The sequence below is a fragment of the Mobula birostris genome, chromosome 22 (assembly GCF_030028105.1).
Source record: "Mobula birostris isolate sMobBir1 chromosome 22, sMobBir1.hap1, whole genome shotgun sequence".
NCBI lineage: Eukaryota > Metazoa > Chordata > Chondrichthyes > Myliobatiformes > Myliobatidae > Mobula > Mobula birostris.
The window spans coordinates 63,223,298-63,245,795 of NC_092391.1; the positions used below are offsets into that span (position 1 = coordinate 63,223,298).

At 41.9% G+C, this 22,498-nt stretch overlaps 1 protein-coding gene across 2 annotated transcripts in view; it reads left to right on the top strand.

The window, feature by feature from the left end:
• The window catches only part of pi4kab (phosphatidylinositol 4-kinase, catalytic, alpha b), a 347,746-nt gene that overhangs the window by 312,095 nt on the left and 13,153 nt on the right, over positions 1–22,498 (top strand). The window contains exons 45-49 of one of the 2 annotated variants that reach the window (XM_072240888.1): positions 3,516–3,586; positions 5,519–5,591; positions 6,852–6,922; positions 16,876–16,982; positions 19,466–19,570. In XM_072240888.1, the coding sequence (XP_072096989.1) occupies positions 3,516–3,586; positions 5,519–5,591; positions 6,852–6,922; positions 16,876–16,982; positions 19,466–19,570 (427 nt within the window). Of the gene's footprint in view, positions 1–3,515; positions 3,587–5,518; positions 5,592–6,851; positions 6,923–11,799; positions 11,916–16,875; positions 16,983–19,465; positions 19,571–22,498 lie in introns of those variants that run through there. The other variant, XM_072240889.1, reaches the window with a different exon arrangement.

Consider the following 22,498-nt stretch of genomic DNA (forward strand, 5'->3'; position numbering starts at 1 on the left):
CATTAGAGGTGCAGAGGGACTTAGGAGTCATCATGCAAGACTTCCTGAAGGTTAATTTACAGGTTGAATCTGTGGCAAAGAATGCAATGTTGGCATTTATTTCAAGGGGAATAGAATATATAAGTAAGGAGATAATGCTGTGCCTTTATAAGGCACTAGTCAAGGACGTATTTGGAGTATTGTCAGCAGTTTTAGGTCCCACGCCTCATAAAGGATGTGTTGTCATTGGAGACAGGTTCATGAGGATGATTCCAGGAATGAACAAGTTAACATATGGGCCTGTATTTACTGGACTTTAGAAGAATGTGTGGGGATTTCATTGAAACCTATGGAATGTTGAAAGGACGAGATAAGGTGGATGTGGAAGAATGTTTCCTATAGTGGGGTATCCAGAACTAGAGGGCACAGCCTCAAAATTGAGGGGTGACCTTTTAGAAGAGGGGTAAGGAGGAAATTTTTTAGCTAGAGAGTAGCAAATCTGTGGAATGCTCTGCCACAGACTGCTGTGGAGTTCAAGTCTGTGGGTATATTTTGAAGCAGTCAGGGCATCAAAGGAAGGCAAGTGTATGGGTTTAAGTGGGATTCGGGATCAGCTATAATGGAATGAGAGAGCAGACCTGATTGGCTGAATGGCCTAATTCTGCTCCTTTCTTATGGTCTTATGGTATACCCAGAGAGACTCGAAGGTGTTGCTCCTACAACCTGAGTGTGGCCTCATAGTGTCAAAAGACGAGGCCATAGACTGACATGTCAGAATAGGAATGGGAAGTGGAATTGAAATTGATATTCTGATACAGGGTCTCAGCCCGAAACGTCATTTGTTTAGTTTTTTCCATAGATGTTGCCTGGCCTGCTAAGTTTCCCCAGCATTTTGTGTGTATTGCTTTTGATATTCTTCTGTATTTCCCACAAAATGCTGGAAATTGGTTCTCAGTGACCTACTTTAAGTTTAACTATCTGTTATTAGAAAAAGATTAGTTTTATTGTCACATGTGCATTAAAACATACAATATTTGTTTGTGTCAACGACCAACACGGGCCATGGATGTGCTGGGGGAAGCCTGCAGGTGTCACTGCAATTCTGGTGTCAACATTGCATCCCTACACTTACAAACCCTAACCAGTTCACTGTTGCAGGAAAGCAGCATCCCCACCACACGGGATATGCCCTCTTCTTGGTGCTGCCATCAGGAAGAAGGTGCAGGAGCTTCAGGACCCACACCACCAGGTTCAGGAAGAGTTACTACCCTTCAATCATCAGGCTCTTGAAACAAAGGGGATAATTTTAGTCAACTTCACTTGCCCCATCATTGAAATGTTCCCCCAACCAATCGACTCACTTTTAAGGACTCTTTATCTCATGTTCTCAATATTTGTTGTTTATTATTATTTCTTTCTTTTTGCATGTACACAATTTGTGTCTTTTGTACAGTGGTTGAACACCTAAGCTGATGTGGTCTTTTATTGATTCTATTATAGCTATTATTCTATAGATTTATTGAATATGCCCATAAGAAAATGAATCTCAGGATTGTACATGATGACATATATGGATTTTGATAATAAAATTTACTTTGAACTTTGAAACTACCCTCTTCCCATGTGAAGACAGTTATACAATTGCGGTAAGCTGCATGTTTCTGGTTCTTTTTGAAAGGAGATTGAGGATAAGGTCATGTCAGATTGCTTCTAAAGTTGATGTGAGAAATGAACCATTGTACCATAACTAGTGCTGTCAATTCAGATAATCATCTGTTGCAAAAAATCTGGTGTTATATCTGTTCATAGCTTTTTCTTTTACTGTTAGTATTTCTGTCAGTCAGCACTTTGATAAATGTCTGACTTATTCCTTTCCAAAGATCCAAGAATTCTGGGGACACATGATAAAGCCTCTATTGCACTAAAGTAGCCTCCCTTTATCTACAGTATCATAAACAATGGAATTTCATTTCTCCTAGCTGTCCAATCTCTCTTGTTCTCTTTCCTTCTAGTTTTCTCACTCTATCTCATCTCTTCCAATCTTTTGCTTTCTCTCCCCTCCCAGTTTTGCTCACTCTCTCTCTCTCTCTCCTCTCTCATTTTTGCTCTCTCCCTCTCTCCCATTTTTGCTCTCTCTCCTCTCCAATTTTTCCTTTCTCTCCTCTCTCCCATTTTTGCTCTCTCCTGTTTTTGCACTCTCTCTCCTCTCTCCAAATTTTTGCTCTCTCTCTCTCCTCTCTCCCATTTTTACTCGCTCTCCTCTCTCCCATTTTTACTCGCTCTCTCTCCTCTCTCCCATTTTTGCTCGCTCTCTCTCCTCTCTCCCATTTTTGCTCGCTCTCTCTCCTCTCTCCCATTTTTGCTCGCTCTCTCTCCTCTCTCCCATTTTTGCTCACTCTCTCTCTCCTCTCCCATTTTTACTCACTCCCTCTCTCTCTCCTCTCTCCCATTTTTGCGCTCTCCTCTCTCTCATGTTTGCTCTCTCCTCTCTCTCATGTTTGCTCTCTCTTCTCTCCCATTTTTAATCACTCTCTCCTCCCATTTTTACTCTCTCTCTCTCTCTCTCTCCTGTCTCCCATTTTACTCTCTCTCCTCACTCCCATTTTTGCTCTCTCTCCTCTCTCCCATTTCTGCTCTCTGTCTCTCCTCTCTCCCATTTTGCTTGCTCGTTCTCTCTCTCCTCTCTCATTTTTACTCTCTCTCTCTCTTCTCTCTCCCATTTTTGCGCTCTCCTCTCTCCCATGTTTGCTCTCTCCTCGCTCCCATTTTTAATCACTCTCTCCTCCCATTTTTACTCTCTCTCTCTCTCCTGTCTCCCATTTTACTCTCTCTCCTCACTCCCATTTTTGCTCTCTCTCTCTCCTCTCTCCCATTTCTGCTCTCTGTCTCTCCTCTCTCCCATTTTTGCTCACTCTCTCTCCTCTCTCCCATTTTTGCTCGCTCTCTCTCTCCTCTCCCATTTTTACTCACTCTCTCTCTCTCCTCTCTCTCCCATTTTTGCTCTCTCCTCTCTCCCATGTTTGCTCTCTCCTCTCTCCCATTTTTAATCACTCTCTCCTCTCCCATTTTTACTCACTGTCTCTCTCTCTCTCCTGTCTCCCATTTTACTCTCTCTCCTCACTCCCATTTTTGCTCTCTCTCTCTCCTCTCTCCCATTTCTGCTCTCTGTCTCTCCTCTCTCTCCCATTTTTGCTCACTCTCTCTCCTCTCTCCCATTTTTGCTCATTCTCTCTTCTCCCATTTCTGCTCTCTCTCTCTCCTCTCCTCTCTCCCATTTTTGCTGTCTCTATCCTAGTTTTTTCTTTCTTTTTCCTTGTTCTAGCTAATTCTTTTCTCTCTTCATTCTGTTTCCTGTCATTCATTTTATCTCTCATTTTCTTTCTCTCCCTTTCTCTTTCTCCTTGATCTCTGTCTCTCACTCTCACCCTCACCCTCTGATTATATCTGGGTGAAGTTAATTTCTGTGAGAAAGTGCCGTTGAATGCAGCAGAAATACAGGAAACATGGAATCTTACCATGACGTTCCTTATCTTTAGGCCTTATCCTAAAGGAGAAGAGAGGAAAAAAGCCTGTCTGAAGGCCTTGTCAGAGGTTAAAGTCCAACCAGGTAAGAGAGAGTCTTCTCATGTTGCCTCCTGGTTCCCGAGTTTCTGTTGGTACTTGTCTTTCATTCGTTCATTATGTGCCATGTTGTATGACGTAGGTGATCATGGTCTTTACAGAAGTGTTTTGTCATTGTCTTCTTCTGGATAGTGTTTTTACAAGATGGGAGACTCCAGCCATTATCAATACTCTTCAGAAGCTGTCTGCCTAGCATCAGTGGGTGCATAACCAGGACCTGTGATACGCACCAGTTGCTCGTACAGCCATCCAGTACCTGCTCCTGTGGCCTTATGTGACCCTGATCAGGGGTGGGTGAGAAGGGCTAAGTAGGTGCTACATCTTTACCCAAGGCTAACATACAGGAGTGTCTTTGGTAGAAACATATCTCCACCTCACCACCCAACTTGTCTTTACCCATCTTTAAACATAGAAACCTACAGCACAATACAGGCCCTTCGGCCCACAAAGCTGTGCCAAACATGTCCTTACTTTAGAACTACCTAGGCTTACCCATGGCCCTCTATTTTTCTAAGCTGTATGTACCTATCCAGGATTCTCTTAAAGACCTTATCATTTCTACCTCCACCGCCACCGCCCGCAGCCCATTCCACGCACTCACCACTCTCTGTGTAAAAAAACTTACCCCTGATATCTCCTCTGTACCTAAAGTTGGAGTGTTGTAGTTTGGGAGTCTTTGCAACAGGAATCTAAAGTGTGGTCCTTATTATTTCTTTAATACCAATTGTTATGCTTTGTATCTCCAAAAACTAATCCAAAGGAAAACTCAGGAATCAGAATCAGAATTGGGTTTAATATCACCAGCATATGTGATGAAATTTTTTCTCTTTGCAGCAGCAGTACATTGCAATACATGATTAATTACAGTAACTATATGTAGTAAATAGTTAAATTACATAAGTAGTACAAAAATAGAAATAAAAAAAGTAGTGAGTAGTGTTCATGGGTTGAATGGCCATTCAGAAATCGATGGCAGAGGGGAAGAAGCTGTTCCTGTATCATTGAGTCTGTGCCTTCAGGCTCCTGTACCTCCTTCCTGATGGTAGCAATGAAAACAAGGCATGTCCTGGGTGATGTGAATCCTTAATATTGGATGCTGCCTTTTTGATGCATCCCTCCTTGAAGATGTCCTGGATAATGTGCCTGCTTCATTTTACTCTTAGTGAGATGTGCCATATGATGTGGTGGCGTAATGATGTATGCCATTCACATACTTCTGCACATTACTCATAAAGAAAGAATGTTTAATCAAGCTATGTATTTATGATATTACTCAAACATTGCTGAAATATTAAATACAAAACACCAAGTCAATTCAAGTCAAGTTTATTGTCATTTAACTATATAGATGCATACCATCAAACAAGACAACGTTTCTCCAGATCAGGACGTAAAGTAGTACACATAACCCACGTATAACACACAATAGCTTAACAAATTAAAAATTAAATCTACAAATGAATTACGCATAGATAAACAAAGTAATGTGTAAAAATTAAATATTGTAGAGTATGGTACAAATTATTGGTGACACTTTGAATGCGATGCGGCAGGGAGTTCAGATGCCTAGTAGCCTGAGGGAAGAAACTGTTCTTGTCCTTCTGCAGTCTTCTGCCTGATGGTAGAAAGTCAAAGAGGATGCTGCATGGATAGAAATTGATAATACTAAGTTCCCTGTGTAAGCAGCACTCCTGTGCTCCTGGTAAATGGCCTTGATGGATGGAGACCCTATGATCCTCTCAGCTGTTCCTACAGTCCTTTGTAGGGACTTCTGGTCCAATGCTCTTCTGCTCTCATACCAGCTGGAGATGCATCTTGTCAGGAGACTCTCAATGGTGCTCCTGTGAAATTCAGTTAAGATTCAATACATGATGATTGAAGATCGAGCATTCAGAAGTTTGTATTCTCTTGCTTTCAGGTTGTTATCTTCCTAGTAACCCAGAAGCAATCGTTTTGGATATTGACTACAAGTCAGGAACTCCTATGCAAAGGTGAAACTTGTCTTTACATTTACATCTCCTGTTGTCCATTCCTTTTATTCATTTATAAGGAGTTGTTTTGTGCTGAATAGGTATGTAATAGTAAACTAATCTTTAGTGTTTTCATATTTCTATACAGAATCATGACATAGAATTTTGGGTGCCTTTGTAAATTATTGTGTTGTGTGTTATTTTATCCTGGCATCATCTCCCTTCCTTTCCGGTCCTGATAAAGGATCTCAGAGCAAAACATCAACTGTTTTTTAATTTCCAGGATGCTGCCTAACCTGCCGGGTTCCTCCAGCATTCTGTGCATGTCACTGAAAATTATTGTGTTTAGTTCTGGTTGTCTCATTATAGGAAGGATATGGAAGCTTTAGAGAAGGGACAGAGGAGATTTACCAGGGTGCTCTCTAATCCAGCCAGGATGTCTTATGAGAATAGATTGAGCCAGCTAGGTCTTTTCTCTTTCAAGCAAAGGAGGATGAAAGGTGACTTGATCAGATGTGTACAATATTATAGGAGGCATAGATAGAGTGGACAGCCAGAGACTTTTTCCCAGGTTGGCAATGGCTAATAGAAGAGGGAATTATTTTAAGGAGCAAGGATTTTGGAGCCTGAAGCATCAACTGTTTATTCACTATATACTGCCTGACCTGCTGAGTTCCTCCAGCATTTTGTGATTGTTGCTCATAATTTTAAGGTGTTTTGTGGAAAGTACAGGAGGAATATCAGAACTAGGTTTTTATACAGAGAGTGGTGAGTGGGTGGAATCCCCTGGCAGCACTACTAGCAAGACGGATTTAAGAGATTCTTGGAGAAACACAGGAATGAAAGCTGCAGTACTGTTGCGGTTAGAACAACACTATTACATCTCGGGGCATTCCAGAGTGTGGATTTACATTCCGGTGTCATTTTGTAAATCCTCCCCGTGGAATGCATGAGTTTTTCTCCGGGTGTCCGGTATCCTCCCATTGTCCAAAGATGTACCGGGTAGGTTAGTTGGTCATTTTAAATTGTCCCTTGATTAGCTTAGGGTTAAATCAGTGTTGTCGAGGGTTGCTGGGCAGCATGGCTCGAAGGGCCAGAAAGGTCTACTCCACACTGTATTGCTAAATAAATAAAAAAGAGTAAAATGGAGGATTGTGTGGGAGGGGAGGATTAAATTGATCTTGGAGAAGGTTAAACGGTCAGCACTATATTGTGGGCGAAAAGGCCTGTACTCTGCTATAATGTTCTACAATCAATGCTTGTGTTTTGATTTATTCACAGTGCAGCCAAAGCTCCGTACCTGGCAAAGTTTAAAGTAAAGCGATGTGGAGTAGCTGAACTAGAAAAGGAAGGTCAGTAAAGATTTTACTCGTGTAACACATTGTAAAATCTACTTGAAGGAATGATTTTTTTATTTGAATCTGAAGAGTTCCAGTTTCCTGTTCCTGATAATTTGGTGAGGCCTCACTTGGAGTATTGTGAACAGTTTTGGGCACCTTACCTAAAAAAGAATGTGCTGATATTGGAGAGGGTTCAGAGAAGGTTCACAAAAATGATTCCAAGATTAAATGTTTATTGTACGAGGAGCGTTTGACGGCTCTGGCCTGTGCTCACTGGAATTCAGAAGAATGGGATTGGGGAGTCTCATTGAAACCTATCAAACGTTGAAATGCCTCGATAGTGTTTGTGGAGAAGATGTTTCTTGTTTTGGTGGAGTCTAAGATCGGATGGCTGGGGCTGAAGAGGAAAGTGGATCAGCCATGATATATTGGCAGAGCAAACACAATAGGCCAAAAGGCCTAATTCTCCTCCTATATCTTTTGGTCTTTATGTGGGCCTGTACAGAAAAACAAATCATTTGTTTTTCTTTCACTTCCCTGGAAAGGGCATGTTCTTCACTGCATTTAAATTGTGCCACTGAGTCGGGCAGGTAAGGGTCAGTCATTGTGGAGTTTCTTTTTACCCATAAGCCCCTGCCTCATTAACTTTTCAAACTCCATCTTTCAAGGGCCAACTGATGTAGTCAAGGTCACCTCACTACTGCGTGTGGGAATAGTGTGAAATGGAGCTGAACTTCTCAAAGACCAGCAGACTGGGGTTCATTACCACTGGCATATGGCATGAAATCTGTAGTTTTGTGGCAACAGTTGGGTGAAATACGAAAAACATTACTGTAAGAAATATATTAAAAATGAAATAATTACTGCAAAAAGAGAGCGAAGTAGTGAGGTTGTGTTCATGGACTGTTCAGAAATCTGTTCCTAAACATTCAGTGTGGGTCCTCAAAATATATATAGTATATGTAACTTCTGTGAGGTGGCAGGGTGGAGATACGTTTCTACCAAAGAAGGTGTAAGGCGCTCCTTCTCTCCGCTAGCCTGCGGATCACCCTTGGGCAAGACGTAGCACCTGCTTAGCCCCTTCCACCCCAATCAGGGTCACGTGAAGCCATGGGAGCAGGTGGTGCATATCACAAGTTCTGGTTATGTGCCCACTGACAATCTCCAGAGTATAGATAATGGCTGGGCTCATCCATCTCGTAAAGACACTGCCGAGAAGGAGGCAATGGCAAACTACTTCTGTAGAAAAATTTGCCAAGGGTAATCATGGTCATGGGAAGACCATGATCGCCCACGTCTTACGACACGGCACATATCAAACAAATGAACTCCCATGAATGTCACAATCATTATTCCACTATCAGTAAAATAAAATAGACATGCTTCCTCATTTTCTGGTTTGCTATTCAGGAAAAAAAATAAGTCTGAATGGTTACTTAAGCCCTTTGATGTCTCTGAATTCACTATAGAGCAAGCAGACTGAAAATCTGGTGGCTTGGAAATGGTTTCATGACATATCTTGTCACATGGAGGCCTCTTGGGTTATCAATGGTGGTGTCTCTTTGAAAGATCATTTTTATCTGGATGAAACTTCTATTGTACAGTTTTTTGCTCATATCTCCACAATTCACCTCTTTTTGTGCAAACCCAGTGGATATATTTATTTCAAATTGTTATTAGTCCCAGCTAAACCATACCCATTGGGGCTCAGGTTGAGAGCAAAAACTAAAGATGTAATTACCAATTGAAACCTATTGAATGTTGAAAGGCCTCAGTAGAGTGGATGTGGAGAGCATGTTTCCTATGGTGGGGGAGTCTAAGAGCAGAGGACACAGCCTCAGAATAGAAGGGTGTCCTTTTAGAATGGAGATGCTGAGGAACTTCTTTAACCAGAGAGCAGTGAATCTGGGGAATTCATTGCCACAAGCGACTGGAGGCCAAATCATTGGGTATATTTATATTAGATTCAACCTTATTGTCATTGTGCTGAGTACAGATACAAAGCCAATAAAATGCAGTTAGCATCTAACCAGAAATGCAAAGAATAGTGTTATTTACAAAATAACTGCGAATAAGAAGTAAGTGCTACAGCACACAAATATAGAAGTACTGAGATAGTACAATATGGGTGCAATACTGCTTAGCGCTGTGATGTGAGATTCAGCAGGGTCACAGCCTTAGGGAAGAAGCTCTTCCTGTGCCTGCTGGTGCAGGAGCAGAAGCTCCTGTAGCACCTACCAGATGGGAGGAGAGTAAAAAGTCCATGGTTAGGGTGAGATGCATCCTTGATAATGCTTTTCGCTCTGCCCAGGTAGCGTTTATGGTAGATGTTCTCAATGATAGGCAATTGGGTGCTGATAATCCACTGGACAGTTTTCACCACATGATGGAGTGCTTTGCGGTCCAATATGGGACAATTACCATACCACACTGAGATGCAGTTGGTGAGTATGCTCTCAATGGTACAGCGGTAAAAGTCCATCAGTAAGACAAAGGTTGATAGATTCTTGATTAGTCAGGGCATGAAGGGTTACAGGAAGAAGGCAGGGAATTGAAGCTGAGAGAGAAAATTGATCAGCCATGATGAAATGGCAGAACAGACATGATTTTGCACAGTACTGCTGCCACAAAAAATCAAATTTCATGACACATATATATACCTGATTCTATATGGGTTTCTATTGTGGATTGAAAGTGGGAAGGGGGCGGGGAGAGGGGAGGGAGCTCAAAACACCAGAGGGACAGAATCAGAATCAGGTTTATTATCACCAGCATGTGGAGTGAAATTTGTTAATTTAGCAGCAGCAGTTCAATAAAATACATAATATAGAAGAAGAAAAATAATAATAATAAAGAAATAAGTAAATCAATTACAGTATACATATATTGAATAGATTAAAAATCAGCAAAAAACCGGAAATAATATATGTTGAAAAAGTGAGGTAGTGTTCATGGGTTCAATGTCCATTTAGGAATCGGATGGCAGAGGGGAAGAAGCTGTTCCTGAATCGCTGAGTGTGTGCCTTCAGGCTTCTGTACCTCTTACCTATTGGTAACAGTGAGAAAGGGGCATGCTCTGGGTGCTGGAGGTCCTTAATAATGGACACTGCCCTTCTGAGACACCGCTCCTTGAAGATGTCCTGGGTACTTTGTAGCCAACTAAATTTACAACCCTCTGCAGTTTCTTTCGGTTCTGTGCAGTAGCTCCTGGTATGGAGGGGTTATACTAGACAGAGATGCAGCCTCTCAGGACACCTATAGAGGTTTTTGAGTGTATTTGTTGACATACTAAATCTCTTAAAACCCGTAATGATGTATAATCGCTGTCTTGCCTTCTTTATAACTGCATTGATATGTTGGGACCAGGTTAGGTCCTCAGAGATCTTGACACCCAGGAAATTGAAACTGCTCAATCTCTCCACTTCTGATCCCTCTAAGAGGATTGGAATGTCTTCCTTCGTCTTACCATTCCGGAAGTCCACAATCAGCTCTTTCGTCTTACTGACATTAAGTGCCAGGTTGTTCCTGTGACACCAATCCACTAGTTGGCATATCTCACTCCCTCTCATCTCCATCTGGAATTCTACCAACAATGGTTGTATCATTAGCAAATTTATAGATGGTATTTGAGCTACACCTAACCACATAGTCATGTGTATATAGAGAGTAGAGTAGAGCACACACCCCTGAGCTGCACCAGTGTTGATTGTCAGCAAGGAGGATATGCTATCACCAATCTGCACAGATTCTGGTCTTCCGGTTAGGAAGTCAAGGAACGAATTGCAGAGGGAGGTACAGAGGCCAGGTTCTGTAACTTCTCAATCAGGATTGTGGGAATAATAGAAACATAGAAACCCTACAGCACAATACAGGCTCTTTGGCTCACAAAGTTGTGCCGAACATGTCCTTACCTTAGAACTACCTAGGCTTTACCCATAGCCCTCTATTTTTCTAAGCTCCACGTACCTATCCAAAAGTCTCTTAAAAGACGCTATCATATCCGCCTCCACCGCTGATGCCGGCAGCCCATTCCACGCACTCACCACTCTCTGCGTAAAAAAACTTACCCCTGACATCTCCTCTGTACCTACTCCCCAGCACCTTAAACCTGTGTCCTCTTGTGGCAGCCATTTCAGCCCTGGGAAAAAGCTTCTGACTATCCACATGATCAATGCCTGTCATTGTCTTATACACCTCTATCAGGTCACCTCTCATCCTCCGTTGCTCCAAGGAGAAAAGGCTGAGTTCACTCAACCTGTTTTCATAAGGTATGCTCCCCAATCCAGGCAACATCCTTGTAAATCTCCACTGCATCCTTCCTATGGTTTCCACATCCTTCCTGTAGTGAGGCGACCAGAAATGAGCACCGTACTCCAAGTGGGGTCTGACCAGGGTCCTATATAGCTGCAACATTACCACTCGGCTCCTAAATTCCCCTTTGCCAATCAACTGTCCAGCTCTTGGCTCATCCCTCCCCCTCCTGTCTTCTCCTATCATTTCGGATCTCCCCCTCCCCCTCCCACTTTCAAATCTCTTACTAGCTCTTTCAGTTAGTCCTGACGAAGGGTCTCGGCCCGAAATGTTGACTGTACCTCTTCCTAGAGATGCTGCCTGGCCTGCTGTGTTCACCAGCATCTTTTATGTGTGTTGCTTGAAATTCCAGCATCTGCAGATTTCCTCATGTTTGCGCTAGCAATATATTTGTGCTTAAGACTTTTGCACAGTACTGTACAACCAATGCTCAACCTGTTTTGAACTGTGCATTTGCCCAAAGGGTAGAATGCAAATCCCTGGGGGTATTTTATCCATAATCATTAATTAAGGCAGCACAATAGCATAAAGATCAACGTAATGTTTCCAACACTAGTGACCTGTGTTTCTTTCATTAGGTGGAATAGGATGTCTCCTGGCCAGTATGTTCTACATCCTGTTGCCAAAAAGAGCAGAAAATGCAGTCTTTTATCCTGTCATTGGAAGAATCTCAAAATGAATGACTTTAATATTTATTTACTTTTTTTATTATTTGTATCCTTTTGTATATTGTTTGTCATTCTTCATTCATTTTATTGTATTCCTTTATTTTCCTATTAAAATGCCTGCATGAAAATGAATCTCATGGTACTACCTGGTGACATACGCACTCAGTAGCTACTTTATTAGAAACTAAAGTGGCACTGAGTATATATTGGTGGACTTCTGCTGTAGCTCATCCACTTCAAAGTTTGACATGTTGTGCCTTCAGAGATGCTTTTCTACACACCACTGTTGTATCCTGTGGTTATCTGAGCTACTGTCTCCTTCCTGTAAGCTTAACGCAGTCTGGCCATTCTCCTCTGACCTCTCTGATACACAAGACATTTTCGCCCACAGAACTGCCACTCTGGATGTTTTTTGTCTTCCATACGATTCTTTGTAAACTCTAGAGATTACTGCATGTGTGAAAACCCTGAATATCAGCAGTTTCTGAGATACTCAAACCCCCCTGTCTGATACCAACAATCATCCCACAGTCAAAGTAACTTAGATCACATTTCTTCCCCATGGTGATATTGGGTCTGAATAACAACTGAATCTCATGACCATGTCAGCATGCTTTTATGCATTGAGTTGCTGCCACATGATTGGCTGATTAGATATATGCATTAATGAGCAGGTGTATCTAATAAAACGGCCACTGAGTATCGATATTATAAACAACAGAGGTCACAGTGCTGGTACCTGAGAAGGAAAATTTTTAAACTACGCCAATGCCATCTCAGAAGAATCACTGGAGGCACTCAGATATCCATCAGTTCTGTCTTTATTTCAAAGTTTTCACCTCAGCATTTTTTTTGAGTGTCAGTTATCCTCAGCGAGACAGTGAAGTGAGAGTGGGTACTGGTGGATGATTGGAGCTCACTGCAAATTAAGTTATGGGCTTCAGAGTTTTTAAGGAGCTCAGATTTGCAGAGGGTGAAAGATGGGAGGGTGGTCAAACAGTGTTGGGATTGTCGTGTCCAGAGGAACAATAAAGATAGCACTGGATTTTGGCAGTGCTTGAGCTGAGCCAGGGTTGGAGGCGGGATATTTCAGAAGCAGTGACACACCGGATGCACTCCTCAAAGAGGCCATGGAGGTCTTTTTATGAACATCACTTTGTGTGTGTGATAACGGCTAATTTAGCAACTAGCTACTGCCATTATGCTGCTGGCGTTGAGGGCAGCAGTGAAGGTACTCGGTCTCTTTTGGTGTTCAGTGCTTCCTTCATCATGTCAGTAGCTCAGTTTTCACTACTGTCAAATCATGCAAGTTCTGGGTGGAGATTCAGGAAGATCTTTGTACTCAGATGTAGAAAGTTTCTTCATGGCTGTTTCCATAAGTTTTGTTTTATCAGTTGGGGTTGTTAGCCCTGAGGGAACCCAAGAACCTAGAGGACAGTAGACCGCTCTTAGTCTGCCCTCTACCCTTTGACCTGTTCGGCATGGGTGACCCCACCAACAGCCAAAGCACAAGGCCCTGATTCCGGACAACATATCTCTCCGAGTCATGAGGCATGCAAGCCTCCAAACCACGACAAGGTTGTGGTCCTCTCAGGGGAAAGTAGCATTGATAGCCAAATTACTGGTTTATTTGGTCATGTTCTCCTTTGGGCTCTACAGCTAGAGTACAGTTTCAGTGGGATAGGATGGGGAAACAGGAGGAAGTGATTTCACTTGTTTTTGATGTAATACTGGACAAGGAACTGAAGAAAGGAATAGTAATAGATGTGGCAATCCCGAATAACAGTAACAACAGGAAGAAAGAATATGGGAAGCTGGAGAAATACTGGGGCTTGAAAGAGCAGATAGAAAGGATGTGGAAGGTTAAAGTCGAAGTAATCCCAGTGGTGATGATGGGGGCACTTGGAGCTGTGACACCTGGACTGGGAGAGTGGCTCCAACAAATCCTGGGAACAACGCCTAAGATCTCGGACCAGAAGAGTGCAGTACTAGGAACAGTACTACAAACTCCCAGACTTCTGGTAGAGGACCCGAGATTGAGGGAAAAATACACTTTCACACCACCCATAAAGGGTGAGAAAATATTATATATGTGAAACCACCGCTGCTTCATTGGGCAGAGAATTCCACAGATTCACCACTTTCTGGGAAAAGCAGTTCCTCCTCATCTCCGTCCTAAATCTACTGCCTGGAACCTTGAGGCTATGTTCCCTAGTTCCAGTCTCACCTACTAGTGAAACAACTTTCCTGCCTCTATCTTATCTATCCCTTTCATAATTTTATATGTTTCTATAAGATTTCCTCTCATTCTTCTGAATTCCAGCGAGTACAGTCCCAGGCAACTCAATCTCTCCTCATAGTCTAACCCCCTCAGCTCTGGAAACAACCTGGTGAACCTCCTCTGCATCGCCTCCAAAGCCAGTATATCCTTTTTCAAGTAAGGAGACCAAAACTATGTTTAGTACTCCAGGTGTGGCCTCACCAGCATCCTGTACAGTTGCAGCATAACCTCCCTGCTCTTAAATTCAATCCCTCTGGCAATGAAGGCCTATATTCCATTTGCCTTCTTGATAGCCTGCTGCACCTGCAAACCAATCTTTTGTGATTCATGCATAAGCACTCCCAAGTCCCTTTGCACAGCAGCATGCTGCAATCTTTTATCATTTGAATAATAATCTGCTCTTTCAATTTTCCTTCCAAAGTGGATGATCTCGCATATACCAACATTGTACTCCATCTGCCAGACCCTTGCCCACTCACTTATCTATATCTCTCTGCAGACTCTCCAGATCTTTTGCACAATTTGCTCTTCCACTCAATTTAGTGTCATCAGCAAACTTAGATACACTACTCCCGGTTCCCTCTTCCAGATCACTAATGTATACTGTGAACATTTGTGGGCCCAGCACTGACCCCTGTGGCACACCACTCACCACTGATTGCCAACCAGAGTAACACCCATGTATCCCAACTCTCTGCTTTCTATTAGTTAACCAATCCTCTATCCATGCTGCATTCTTTCCAGATGCCTTGCTATTTTTTCTTCAATGATAGCTGCAAGCATTTTCCCAAACAGATGTTAAACTAACTGGCCTGTAGTTACCTGCCCTTTGCCTACATCCTTTTTTGAACAGTGGCATGACATTCACCGTCTTCCAATCCTCTGGGACCTACCCAGAATCTAGAGAATTTTGGTAAATCATCACTATAACCTCTACCATAACCTCTGCCATTTCTTTCAGCACCCTGGGATGCATTCCATCAGGATCAGGGGACTTATCTACCTTCAGGCCCACAAGTTTGCTCAGCACCACCTCTTTAGTGATAGCTATATTATTGAGGTCCTCACCTCCCATCACATCCATAACATCTCTCTTTAGCATGTTAGATGTGTCCTCCACTGTGAAGACCAACACAAAATAGTCATTGAAAGCCCTGGCCACCTTTTCATTACCCAATATCAATTCCCCCTTCTCATCCTCCAAGGGACCTGCGTTCAATTTAGCCACCTTTTTCCACTTGATATAATTATAAAAATTTCTACTATCCATTTTTATATTTTGTGCTAGTGTCTTTTCATTATCCAGCTTCCCTTTCTTTATTGTTTGCTTAGTGGTACAATAGTTCATAAAGAGTAAAGAAGTGGTGAAGTAGTGCTCAAGGGTTCAATGTCCATTCAGAAATCAGATGGCAGAGGGGAAGAAGCTGTTCCTGAACTGTTGAGTGTGTGGCTTCAAGCTCCTGTACCTTCTTCCTGATGGTAACAATGAGGAGAGGGCATGTCCTGGGTGATGGGGTCCTTAATGATGAATGCCCCCATTTTGAAGCATGGCTCCTTGATGATGTTCTGGTGGATGCTGGGGAGGCAGCATCTATGGAAAGAAACCTGAGTTAATGTTTCAGCTCAGAGCCCTCCCAGCTGTTTCCCTTTTAGTACATCGGTTTGACCATGTTGCACTTTACGGTAGATGAGCCTGCAGACTTTTGTCCTTCGGGATTGTCTGGATAAGGTATCAGGGTAGCTGAGTATGCCGTGTTAGTGCAGTTGGGAGAATGTGGCAGGTGTGTATGTGGTTGTTTGATTGTATGGTGAATCAATTAGGCTTCTTTCGCGTGGTGGACTCTCGCTTTTGGCTTTCAAGTGCACATGTTTTTGTTTTGCTGGGCTTGGTTCCTAGCTCCCGCACTGTATGTTGCCCAGCCTGTGCTGTTCCTAACATGACTCAATGACAATGTTCAATTATACTATGCTGCCATGTGTACTGAGGATTCAGCACTTGGGAACCATTCCAAGCATTTTCCAATTTGAAACTAGAAAGTGCCTATTATTTTTAATTTTTAAACAATACTGTGTATCATTTCCATATTTTAATAATTTAATCCATCCCTCCCCACCATTGAGAACATCTACACAGAGTGTTTCGCAGGAAAGCCTCATCCCTTATCAGGGACATCCACCACCCAGGTCATATTCTCTTCTTGCTTTTGCCATCGGGAAGTAGGTACAGGAGCCTCAGGACTCACACCACCAGGTTTAGAAACACTTATTACCCCTCAAACATCAGGCTCTTGAACCAGAGTGGATAACTTCACTAAACTTCACTTGGCCCATCATTGAAATATTCCCGCAATTTATGGAGTCACTTTCAAGAACTCTGCATCTCATGTTCTTGATATTTATTATTATTTCTTTTTGTATTTGCACAATTTGATGCCTTTTGGTTGAATGCCCAAGTTAGTGCAGTCTTTCATTAATTCTATTATGGTTATTATTGTATTATAAACTTATTGAGTATGCCAGCAAGAAAATAAATCTCAGGGTTGTATATGGTGACATATATGTACTTTGATAATAAATTCACTTTGAACTTTCATCTTTTGACATATTATAAACCTAATAGTTGGTAAACATAAATCATGAAGCAACACATTGCACTGAAGAATGTCAGTGAGTTGAGGAATAACATATAGGAATATGCTTTCCAGGTCTGCGTTCCTCTTCAGAAGGTTCTGATGATTCTTCAGAGAAAGAAAACAGTGAAAGAATTTATTGGCAAGCTGCAATTTTTAAAGTTGGCGATGATTGCCGACAGGTAAACCCATTCACCCTGGGCTTGGTTCTGTTACTGTATTGTAGTAAACAACTTACCTTTGTCATCTTTATATGTTTGAAAAAATAAAGGTTATAGATTTTAAAAAAACAGGCGTTCCCAACCTGGTTTCCACGAGCCCCTCAGTTCATGGTCGGGGTCCATGCATAAAAAAGGTTGGGAAACCCTGGTTTATATGAATTACACTGCCTTGGTACAGCAGCTAGCATGATTAAAGACTCCACACACCCTGCATATTCTCTCTTCTTCCCTTGTTGACAATCTTCAACTGATCTAGGTTAGGCAATTTGCTACGCAATTCTTAATTAATTCAAGTTCACACTTTATTGTCTCTGCACTAACAGCAATGTAGCTATGTTGACCCCAGGCCAACAACTTAAATCATGAATTCTACTGTTCCGTCTGCACCAATGGTCACTCAGACCACGTCTCCAATTTATAACAGCAGTATAGGGCATCTCCCATTGGCCAGACGATCAGTCCTTTAGTTCTCACAGCCCCTGACCTGGGGTTCTTCCTTATGATAGTAGGTCTCCATAGTTCTCGCCTCTTTACATTTGAAGCCCTGTATTCTTATACTCTTTCCTTATCAGTGGAGCAACACAGCACAAGATTGGACTGAATTCAGCTGAAACTGAGCATTCCTACCTGGCTCAAACCAGTCAAACTGGGTCACCCAAACAGTGGCCTGAGGTAAGGAGATTACTTCTGCAAACCTGCCATTGTACACTATAGCCAGTTAATCTGAGAATGATCTTATCAGCAGAAACTCCTTGTGTCGATGTTCAATTAAGTTATTAAGCAAGAATCAGTTTATCAAACAGTTCACCAAATGGAGGTTACAGAGCAGCTTCACAAACTGGCAACCTTCGTTCCCTCAAGTTGATGGCAAGAACAAAGACAGTTGGTTTGTCTGCATCCACAGTCTTGACCCATTTGAGTTCAATGTTTCCTTCTATATTTTAATTCTTTCACAGCCAACCCCGTCTCACGTCCGGAAGAAGATACAAAAACTCCCACTTGGCCATGAGCTTCAAAACATTGTTTTGAATCCCTAGTGAAGCATCCGAACAGATCCAAGTGTGAGTGTTATGTTAGTAAAATGCTCACCAACTTAGACTTTATTCGACACAACAATGTACAGCAGGCATCATACGAACGAAGACGCTTTCGGTAGAAAGGTCTGCTAGCCCAATGTGGGCTCGATATTTATATGCTAAACACAAAGGGCAATCGCTATTTGAAAAGTTATAGACAGTGTATAGACAGTGCTTCCTTTTGAAGCTACATACAAAACATCACACCTTCTGACTTCATCCTTTCTTTCCGACGCCAACATGTCTGGGTTGGTATCCACAGCCTTTAGGAATGCAAGTTAAATCCACAATACATTTATTTGGCATTTTACGTGCTAAACCACCTGTAAACTTCATCCCAGAGGCGTCAGCAGCGTCTGGTATTCACAGCTTTTAGGAAATGCATTGTTATGAACTCAATCCACAGTACTTTGTCAAACAGGAGACTGGTGGCCAAGCCATTTACATGTAAATGAATCATCTACCCAAAAACTCACTCTAACTCAATGCTTCCTTCCATATTTTAATTCCTTCACAGCCAACCCCGTCTCACGTCGGGAAGAAGATACAAAAGCTTCCACTTGGCCATGAGCTTCAAAACATTGTTTTGAATCTCTAGTGAAGCATTGCTTTCATCAGTTTGCTTTTCAGTAATAACTATATACTCAATATAAGCATTCAGTGGCCACATTATTGGGTACCTCCTCTAGCTAATAAAGTGGCCACTGAGTGTATGTTTGTGGTATTCTGCTGCTGTAGCACATCCACTTTGAGGTTCAATGTGTTGTGCATTCAGAGATGCTCTTCTACACATTACTGTTGTAACATGTGGTTTTTGAGTTATCTTCCTGTGAGCTTGAACCAGTCTGGCCATTCTCCTCTGACACTCTCATTAACAAGACATTTTCGCCCACTGAGCTGCCATTCACTGGATATTTTTTGTTTTGTGCACCATTCTCTGTAAATTCTAGAGCAGGGATTTCTTAATGTTTTTATGTCATGATTTTTACATAACCGAGGGATCGCGAACCGCAGGTTGAGAACCCCTGCTCTAAGTACTGCTGTGTGTAAAAATCCCAGGGGATCAAACCACTCCATCTGGCATCAACAATCATTCCATGGTCAAAATCATGTAGATTCCTTCCCCATTTTGTTTGGTCTGAACAACAACTGAACTTCTTGACCAGGTTTGCATGCTGTTATGCATTGAGTTGCTGCCACACGATTGGCTGATTAAATATTTGCATTAATGAGCAGGTGTACCTGAGTGTAGATTAAATTTTCCTTGTACAATTTAACTGACTTAGATTTTGTGTTTGCTGTTTCTGAATTGTTTTTGTAAGAAAGTTGGTTGCATATACAGTGTCCTCACATTGTGTATCTCCACAGGACATGTTGGCGTTACAGATCATCGGTCTTTTCAAGAACATTATTCAACTAGTGGGTTTGGACCTGTTTGTCTTTCCCTACAGAGTAGTGGCAACAGCTCCAGGGGTATGTTGGAATTTTGCTAAGAATTCAAATTTATCTTCTGTGATTAAACTTAGTAAGATCCAGTACGTATGCAAAAGTCAGTAACAAGTAATGCCTACTTACTGAAAACATTGTTCTGTACTTGCTTGTCAGAATGTCATGTACATGGAGACACAAAATAATGAAACAGTAGTTTACTCCGCTGTGTGCTGAACTGAGGCCCAAAGCTGATGCCTTCTCCAGCTTCTCCGGACTTTGAGAAGTCACTTTCATTCCAAATGATGTTTGCTTATTTTTATTGTTTGCACGATTTGATTTTTTTTCTCCCTCTCTCTGCACATTGGGTAATTGTCAGCCTTTTTTAATGGGTTCTCTTGTGGTTTCTCATTCTGTGGCAGCCTGTAAGGAGACAAATCTCAAGGTTATGTAAACATACTTTGAACTGTTGCATAGGAGTCATGTTCTTTCTGTAAATTTAGTGCAAATTGCTAAAAAGCAGTTACGAGACTTCATTACCGTGTGTATATTCTTCAAGACTTTCTGCTTTTGAAGTTCAAAGTAAATTTATTATCAAAGTATGTATAGTACTGCAAAAGTCTTAGGCACATACAGTGGCATGCAAAAGTTTGGGCACCCTGGTCAAAATTTCTGTTATTGTGAGTAGCTAAGCAAGTAAAAGATGAACTGATTTCCAAAAGGCATAAAGTTAAAGATGACACAGTTCTTTAATATTTTAAGCAAAAAAAACTTTTTTATTTCCATCTTTTACAGTTTCAAAATAACAAAACAGGAAACGGGCCCAAAGCAAAAGTCTGGGCACCCTGCATGGCTGTTCACAGGACTTGTTTCCAAAATGCATCAGGCTTGTTTTGAACCTTTTGAATAGAACTTTTTGGCCGCAATGAGCAAAGGCACGTTTGGAGAAAAAAAGGTGCAAAATTTCATGAAAAGAACCCCTCTCCAACTGTTAAGCATGGGGGTGGATCGATCATGCTTTGGGCAGTGGCATAGGGAACATTTACTGGTAGAGGGAAGAATGAATTCAATTAAATACCAGCAAATTCTAGAAGCAAACATCACACCATCTGTAAAAAAGCCAAAGGTGAAAATAGGATGACTTCTACAACAGGATAATGAACCTAAACACACCTCAAAATCCACAATGGACTACCTCAAGAGGCGCAAGCTGAAGGTTTTGCCATGGCCCTCAGAGTCCCCCGACCTAAACATCATCCAGAATCTGTGGATAGACCTCAAAAGAGCGGTGCATGCAAGACGGCCCAAGAATCTCACAGAACTAGAAGACTTTTGCAAGGAAAAATGGGTGAAAATCTCCCAAACAAGAATTGAAAGACTCTTAGCTGGCTACAAAAAGCGTTTACAAGCTGTGATACTTGCCAAAGGGGGTGTTACTAAGTACTGACCATGCAGGGTGCCCAAACTTCTGCTTCACGCCCTTTTCCTTTTTTGTTATTTTGTACCGTAAAAGATGGAAATAAGAAAGTATTCTTGCTTAAAATATTAAAGAACTGTGTCATCTTTAACTTTATGCCTTTTGGAAATCAGTTCATCTTTTACTCGCTTAGCTATTCACAGTAACAGAAATTTTGACCAGGGGTGCCCAAACTTTTTGCATGCCACTGTGTGTATATATATATATATATATATATATATAGCCTGACTAGGGTGCCTAAAACTTTTGCACAGTACTGTAGTAATTTTATGTATTGCACTGTACTGCTGCCACAAAAAAAACAAATTCCATGACATATGTGAGTGATGGTAAACCTGATTCTGATACATGTCTCTATTATGGACTGAGTGTGGGAAGGGGGCAGGGAGAGGGGAATCATGGTTGGGAAAAGTGGATGGGAGAGAGGAGGGAGTGAGAAGCACCAGACAGACATTCAGTAATGATCAATAAACCAATTGAGATTAATTTTCTTGCAGACATTCACAGTAAAATCAGGAATCTCAGGGTAATATATGATAACATACACTATTGTGCAAAAGTCTTAGGTACATGTGTATATAGCAAAGGTGCCCAAGACCTTTGTACAGTAAAGTATTTGTCATCGTGGAGTGGAGAGCGAGTTTGTAAATCTGACAGGAGCAAAAGATGTTGGAAATGGTGAGGGTGGAGTGCCACGGGAGGGGTATGAGAAGGGTTAGGACAAGTGACAGAGAAGGAGTGCCAGGGGCGGGGGATGGCATGGGTGCAGACACACTCAGATCTGGGACACCAGGCAAAGTCACTTGATTCCAAACAATTGGTTTAGTGATCACTACAAAATGTCTCTCTGGTGCTTCCTGCTCCCTGTCCTCGCCCTTCCCCTTTTACCCACCATGATTCTCCCTCTCAGTCCACAACAGAGACCCATATCAGAATCAGGTTTATTATCACTCGTGAAATTTTTTTGGGGGGCAGCAGTACAGTGCAATATATAAAATTACTACAGTACTGTGTTAAAGTCTGAGGCACCCTAACTATATATGTGTGCCTAAGACTTCTGCAAAGTTCTGTATGCTGTCATGAAATGAGTTAAATGTTGACGCGCTCGTTGGGCTATAATCTGTTGTACATGGTAAAAGGTGACAATTCGCGTAATCCCTGCAGTTAAGAACTGTCCTTTGTTATTCAAATAACAAACCATGGGTAACAAAGGACATTAAGGACATTCTGAACGCTAAAAAGAGGATGTTTAGAGATGGAAATAGGGAGGAGCTAAGGGCAATACAGAGGGACCTGAAAGCCAGGATCAGGGAGGCTAAAGACAGGTATAGGAGGAAGCTTGAGTGGAAACTCCAGCAGAACAACATGAGATAGGTCTGGAGTGGGATGAGGACCATCACTGGGTTCCGGCAAACTAGCAACAGAGGAGCTGAAGGCAGTGTGGACAGGGCCAACGAATTTAACCTGTTCTTTAACAGATTTGACATTGTGGCCCC